This window comes from Manis javanica, chromosome 8 (assembly GCF_040802235.1).
Source record: "Manis javanica isolate MJ-LG chromosome 8, MJ_LKY, whole genome shotgun sequence".
NCBI classification, from domain to species: domain Eukaryota; kingdom Metazoa; phylum Chordata; class Mammalia; order Pholidota; family Manidae; genus Manis; species Manis javanica.
In genome coordinates this window covers 1,336,998-1,344,241 of record NC_133163.1, presented here as the reverse complement: position 1 = coordinate 1,344,241, position 7,244 = coordinate 1,336,998, and the positions used below count along the sequence as shown (strand labels likewise).

General features: G+C 56.6%; 1 protein-coding gene across 4 annotated transcripts in view; it reads right to left on the bottom strand.

Annotated features, from left to right (window-relative positions):
• Positions 1-2,806: 2,806 nt before the first annotated feature.
• Positions 2,807-7,244, bottom strand: part of CDCA4 (cell division cycle associated 4) — a 28,588-nt gene continuing 24,150 nt past the window's right edge. For 2 of the 4 annotated variants that reach the window (XM_036991817.2, XM_017674033.3), the window contains exon 2: positions 2,808-3,990. In XM_036991817.2, coding sequence (XP_036847712.1) covers positions 3,283-3,984 — 702 coding nt within the window. In that variant the 5' untranslated portion in view covers positions 3,985-3,990 and the 3' untranslated portion in view covers positions 2,808-3,282. Of the gene's footprint in view, positions 3,991-5,557; positions 5,700-7,244 lie in introns of those variants that run through there. The other 2 variants (XM_073241739.1, XM_036991818.2) reach the window with 2 other exon arrangements.

The window sequence follows — 7,244 nt, the reverse complement described above, 5'->3', positions numbered from 1 at the left end:
TCATAAGAGCCGCCCATAAGTGGCGATGGCCCAGTGAGCTGGAGAATTTCAGTAGAAACATGCAAGTTATAAAAAAAAAAAAAAAATGGAAATAACGCTAGGAATGGAGAACACAGGATCATAAACGAACAGTTTAGATGGGCTTAGCAGCAGAACAGATCAGTGAACCTGAAGGCAGATCAGCAGAAGATACCGAACAGAACGCGGAGGAGATACGGCAGAGTCCAGGGTCCGAGGGACGGCACAGACAGTCCGACCTGGGTAGAGCTGCAACCCCATAGCAGAAGCAGAGAGCAAATACTGGAGACTTAATGGCTAAGAACTTCCCAAAACTAAAGAAAGAATGCACAGAGCACAAATCTCTGCGACCGCAAATGGATAAATATGCAGAAAACCATACACAACCTCAGGACTGTGGGGCGGTCACACAAAGCCACACACACACACACACACACACACACATACAGATGCGTGCACACACAGCGCAAAGCAGCAGGACTCAGCTGACTTTGACAGGACGTTTATTACTGATGGGCCAGAAGATTCAACTTAAGGACCAGTTACTGGCCAAACTGTGTGAATACGGGGGCTGTTGGCTGAGGACCCTCGGGAATTTCTTCTCTGACATGACGGCTGCTGGCTCTGCCTGTGAGCCCCACCTCCCCTGCTCCACGTGCCCTGAGCCGCGATGGTGGGGGTAGCAGCTTCCCCGAAGTCCTTCCTGGCCAAAGACAGCTGGCAGCGGCCACAGAAAACCCCTAGCCATGCCCCGCTGTGCTCAGACCCAGCCTCCCTTACCCCCTGCCCAGGCCCGGGGCGGAACACAGTGTACCTTCCTCCTGTGAGGTTCACAGGAGCTGCACCCGGAGCGCGTGGGGCCTGCCCTTCACATCCAAGCCCACTGTCGGTGGCTGGCCACCCGCCTCTGCTCCTCTCAGAACCGCAGGTGTCTCCGGGACAGCGTTCAGGTGCCCTTCAGCCGGCCGCCGAGGGCCCTGAGAGGGGTGGGGAGCAAGGCCCAGAAGAGCTGGGGGAGGGGCTGCCCAGCCTCCCTCCCAGCACGCCAGGGCCCAGTATGCGCGCCCTCTGCTTCTGAAGGCCGGCAGAACACACCGCAGCTGCTATCGAGACAGAGTGAATCCATCAGGACACAAAGTACCACTTTAGGTCTTTTGCTTATAAAATGCCTACACTTAAACTATTTTCCACCAGAAGGAAATACTCTGACTAGGGAGAAAGCTGCCTGTGCAGGCAGAGCCGGCCCTATATTTTGCTGGCAGCTTCTGGTCCCGGTGAGGCGCCCGAGGCCTCAGCCTGCGCCTGCTCCTTGCTTGGGCTCCAGGGCCACTGGCCATGCTCCCCACACTCATCCTGCGCCCCCATCCTGCTCTGGAGCCTGGGAGAACGCAGACGCGCCCTGGCCTGGGTAACACAGACTGCCCACTGAAACGACCAGGACAACGATGTGGCGGGAGACAAACGTATCTCCATTCTGTTTGCTGGGTACTTTTCTAATAAAGTGAGGTATACGTCGCTGATTACGAATGGTCATATGCACAAAAAAACCCTTCTGGCTGAGGCCTGGGGAGAAACACATTAGAATCGGGGAGCTGGGTGGGGCGAGGCGGGTGAGGACAGTCTTACTCGTAAGCCTGAGGAAAAGATCTAGAAGGGGTGGGTGGTCTCAGTGCTCATGGCAGGTCAGAGGGCGCATGCACTGCACCCCCGAGCTCGCCTAAGAGGCACCAACCCCACCCCCCCACCCACTGCCCCCAGTTGAGGGCCCATCGATGAATGTGTCCAGATTTCTTTAATCTTAATCTGAAAAAAATTTTGTCCCAGCACCAGTTCCAGAGAAAGTGTGAGCATCTTCCAAACTAGTGGGACAGACAGGCGCCCTTTTCAGACAGCCCAGCACACTGCAGCATCCGTGCAGCCGGCCAAGGGATCACGGTCCAGCAGCAAGGCGAGTGCTCACCTTAAAAATAAAACAGTAGTTACTTTACCAGCAAAATGGGTGTGCTCAGGAGTGGCAGAGACCTGCAGTCCAGGACATGCGAGCTACCGCGCCCAGGCAGGTGCCGCTGAGGAGCTGGCGCTTCGCCGGAGAGCTGCAGGGGCTGTTTTGAATGAAGTGTCTTGGAGGGATGTGCGAGGTCAGGGTGGTGACGGCGCCTCTGGCTAAGGTGCAGGGGTGGTGGGCTTCTTGAAGGAGATGCTGTGCACATCTTGCCCTGGTGGGGCCTGTGATTAACTATCCCTTCCTGTTGCTAATTTCTTCTTTGGGGTCCACCACTGAAAATTCCTGTAACTGGTGTGGGGTGCTCAGCAGCCCCTGATGGCCTCCTCTTACTGAGGGGGTCCTTCACTCATGTTCACACAAGGCAGCGGCTGTACCAGGTGGGCACCAGAAGGCAGCACCTTCCAGGGAAAGGCCAGTTGTATTGGGAAAACCTCACGAGACCCCGAGCCAGAGCCTCTGGAGGCCCTGCCCCAGACACCTGGGCACCTGAAGATCAACTGTACCACAGATCTGCAGGAGGGCTACACCTGACCTTCACCTCCAGCGCTTACACCTAGTAGGTGTACACAGACCTGCCAAAGCCTACACCAATTCCAGCAGAGACACGCTTGCACCACAGGCCTGGGGCCGAGGTGTCGCTGTGCAGGCCCTGGGCCCTGATGGCCTCTCGCGCACGCCACAGACGTCAGTGAGGTCATGACCGCAAATGCTGCCACCTGGGCGGGCAGTGAAGCTCGCCATGAGACAGGCAAGCTCTTATTTAAACCTTAAAAAATGAAACGCACCAACTGCAATCGTTTAGGCTGTAAAAGTTTCTAATGTAGCAGCAAAGAATGTTTACAGAAAAAATATACTTTTAAGGATATAGCTGAAAAATTCTAGAGATAAAAGTTTAAAAAATATATTTTAAGATAAAATATTGCCCCAAACATAAAAAACTTAATTTTTAAAAGTAAACATAAAGTTAAACGAGGCTGAGTGCATGTGGCAACTTGAGTCCTCCACGAAGCCACAGCAGGACACAGAGGGGCGAGGGCGCTGGGCTGGAGCGACCGGCCCCAGGACTGCCCAGCCGCTCAGGAGGGGCCGGGGTGGGGAGCAGACCGACCAGACTCCCCTCCAGACATGTTAGTCACAGGCAAGCCAGAGGCTGGCCCTGAGGCTGTGGGCGGCCAGCGTCCACAGACCGAGAGCTCTGGGCATCCATGGGTCTTACAAGTCCGCCTGCTTCGTGTCCCGTGGGCTGCACAGGCAGAGGCTCAGGTCTCTACCAGGATCTCCACCACGTGGTCCAGGTCGCCCAGGTCCGACCTGAAGCTGGAGCTGGGAGGTGGGGCGGCCGCGGAGGCGAAGGCCTGGAGCCCGTCTCCGCAGTGGCCCGCCACCCCCGTCAGCATGGCATCCAGGTCGTAGTAGGAGCTATCCGCGTCAGCAAACAGCTCTTCCACGGAGCCGGGGGTCTTGCTCTCCAGCGTCTCGAGTATTTGATCGAGAGACTTCTGGAAGCTTCCTCTGCTTCCGGGAGGGCTGTCCACTTCCAGGGGACCACTCTGCGGGCTCCCTGGGGCCTGTGCAGACGGGACCATGGCAGGTCCAGAAACCAGGTCTGGCGCGTGGCTGTCTCCCAGGTCAGGGCTGGGGCGCCACCCCTCCTGCTCCCGAGCTGCCGTGCGACAAAGGAGCTCCGTGGAGACCAGGCGGTCAAGGGGCGCCCGTCCGGCAGCCTGGGGCACCACCACCTGCCACGCCCCATCCTGGGTCATCTCTCTCTGAATGTGCCGGACAGTGTTGGCTATGAGGACAGAGCGGCAGAGACTGGGCTCGACCAGCATGTGGCACAGCTGCAGCTTGACCAGGGACATATCCAGGAGCGACTGCCGCTGCAGGCTGTGGCCAGCCAGGCCCCCTTCCACGGCTTCCTCGGGGTCCACGCACTTTCTCTTCAGCCCTCTTGTAAACATTGTGTCCTGTGGAAACAAGATGCGATTTAGAATGCCTCAGTCCCTAGCAGACACAGGGGACATGGATGGGAGGCGGGGTGGGGCAGCTCCAGCTACTGCGTTCCTGCAGGCCCATCTGTGGAGGGGTGCAAACCGCACACCTCTGAACAGCAGCACAACCAACTCCATCAGAAAAGGTGATGGGGCTAAAAGCAGGAGAAATTGTTTTTAATGAGCTGAAAACCTACACCAAAATTCTAAGGGTTGCTGCTTCTAAGACAAGAATTTGCGCAAAGCAGGATATCTGCCTACCGTGCAACCTGGCCAGACTCAGGGCCGTGGGGTGGGACAGGCGGGTGCAGTGAAGGGTCACGGTGCTGATGGTGGCGCCCTGGCTGCAGAGCCACCTCGAGTGTCACATGGGAGGCTCCCACCCCTCGCGGCCTTCAGAATGAAGTCCTTGCACAGTGGGACAGCCCTACAAAAAAGCTGCACAGGCGCAAGGCCCTGGGACCCCCGGGCGGCCACCACTCGGGAACCAGCCCCCCGGCCAATGCCTGACCACCACGTTCCCTCCCTCCCTCAAGGAGCAGCAGGCCCTAACTCTCCTGGGCTCAGTGCAGCAAGGGCCTCCATGCCTCCGGGCCACATCACCCCCATGCCAACCCTTGCCTCCCACAAAGCACCCAGCTGCTGTGGGGAGGCTGCTCTGTGTCTTCTCTTAGAAGCAAAAATACGAGGGACCAGTCCTTTTGAATGGATTCTGAGTGGAGAGATCTTCGAGGAATTAAAATCCAAGCAAGAGGGGCGGGGGCCTGGCTTCCCACTGCACCTGGCTGTGCACTGCGCTGGGCAGTCTGCCACACCCCAGCCTGCTGCCCATCAGGACCACCCTTTCTAGAACAAAGCTATGAGATAGTGCTCTCTCTCAGGTTTACCAAGTGCCTAAACATTTTTATCTCAAGTAATTTATCTGAGTTACTCATAAAGAGGTTAGAATCTTTTAAATATGCAAATTTTTAGATTTCCTTTTTATAAAATCAATCCTGTGGCTCCCAGGACTGCTGCTGGCCTATTACTGTGGCATGCCCAGGGGCTCCCCAAGAACTGGGGTGGGGGTGCTTAGGGCCCGGGGCCAAAGCTGAGACAGTTCTGCCAGGCCAGAAGAAGAGGCTGCCACCTGCCCTGGGGAACTCTCTGTAGGCCCGGCAGATCTCACTTCCCATGTATTTACTATTTAAAGACATTTTAAATTAAGTGACTTCTTGGGCATTTATCCCAGAGCAATGAAAACCAATGTTTCATGCAAAGACATGTGCAAGAATGTTCACAGTAGCTGTGCACGTAACAGCCCCTCCATGGGGAGTGGTCATCCTATGGCACACCCACACCACGTGCCACGCTCAGCACTACACAGAAGGGCCCATGCACGCGGCTGAGTGAGAAGCTGATGGCAAAGGGCGGCGCTGTGACCTGCCGTCTCTGTAACCTTCCCAACATGGCAGACGGGGCGAGCTCGGGGACATCTCGGCAGGGAGGGACTCGCCCGCTTCTGGACCGCGGGGAGTGGATCCAGGAGGCTGCACACACTCACACATGCTGAGCGGAGGCTGGCTTCTGGGTGTGGGCGCTGCGTCCATGCGCCTTGTGTAGATGCCAACTCTGGGGAGGCAGGCGAAGCCTGTACCAGCTTCCTGTGGATCCAGACTTATCTCACAGCAAAAGGTCTAAGCAACTAAGGAGCCGCAGTGCACTCCCCTCCAAGACTAATTTCCCGACGAGCAGACCCGTCCTCACCCGCACAGCCCCTGAAACTGCCCGCCAGTCCGTCGTGACGCCCATACACACCAGCTCAGCAACTATTTTAAAATGAACAAAAGGAAGAGTTTACCGCCAAACACATGTAAAATATCTCAGCCACTTCTGGTTATAAGGATTCAGGTTTTCTTGGCTGCAAATTCGACTTTTACATTTCCCCCCCTTAATCACTCGTGTAAAAGTCATTGGCTTAAAATTGCCAAGTATGCTGAAAATACAAGATTACGTCAAACTATGAAGATAGCCTGTGTTGGGGGAAAAAGTCAAGTTCCAAGAGTTCCCCTGTGGTCGTGAACTTCACTTTTTGGCCCTTAGTATCTCATCCACCAGGTGTACAATTCCAACTCTGCACAATGAGCCATTTAATTTAGGGACCCAACCAAACTCATTCAAATGACATGACGCTCTAGTTTAGGGGTGAAGCTGCCTGCCTGCTGGCCTGTATCACACAGCTCTATAGAAGGTGGGGGATACCACGAGGGCTGGCGGGGTGACCACAGCTCACACACAGTGCCCAGCACCACCAGACTCTACCTGTTCCTCCAGGGGTCCTTGGAAAGCCCGGGGTGCACATTCATGAGTGGTCAACCCACTGGAAGCCCTTCAGCGCAGACATGGGGGACAACACTAGGGTCAGGTCACTGCCAGGAGAGCAGCCTGACTGCCCTTGTTGACATGCTGAGGCTGACTGATGACCAGGTCCCCCGGGCACCAACCCCTCACTGCAGCAGCCTGCCCTGCATCACACCCGTGGGTAGGGCTGCCAGACCTCTACCCCAAAGGCTTCTCTAACAGGGCCCCAAGGCCGGGCTAGGTCATGGACTGAGGGCTTTGGGCTTGAGCCCAACCTAGGACACACAGGAGGGCCAAATGCGCTCCCCAAGCCATCCTGCGGGCCACCGGCTGCCCCAGCCCCCCAGGTGCCCGAGCCCCTTCCCCTGGGCAGTGCTCCCTTTCCTCTGCCTGGTGGTGGGGGCTGCATCCCTGGCCACAGCAGCTCTGATTATACACCCTTTGCTCTTCCCAGGAGGCCGCCTGTGTCACCAGGAAGAGCCCCGCAAGGTACAAGCCCGCGCTGACCCCTGCCCCTGCAGCCAGGCCTCCGCACTCTCCTCCCCTCCCGTGGAGCTTAGGCTCATCTCAGGTTTTGCCTGTCTTACCACGGTTTCCGCATCACATGCGACGGTGACGGGTGCTGCACTAATCCTTCCATGCAAACACAGCCAGCTGTACTGGCCCCTTACCCAGGGTGTTCACACCCACTCACTACCTTCCCGCGTGCGAGCTTTGGTTGTGTCGCTACTTCCAGTACTTGAGTTTCGATCTTATTCCTTAGAGATTGTACCAGGGCAAGGGGCAGGAGCATTTTTAAGGCACACGGTGAACACCTTCAAGCTGCTTCTGGGACAGCTGAGCCAGTGCCCTCCACCGGTTTTCTCCCCCACTGATTTTTCCCCTTCCCC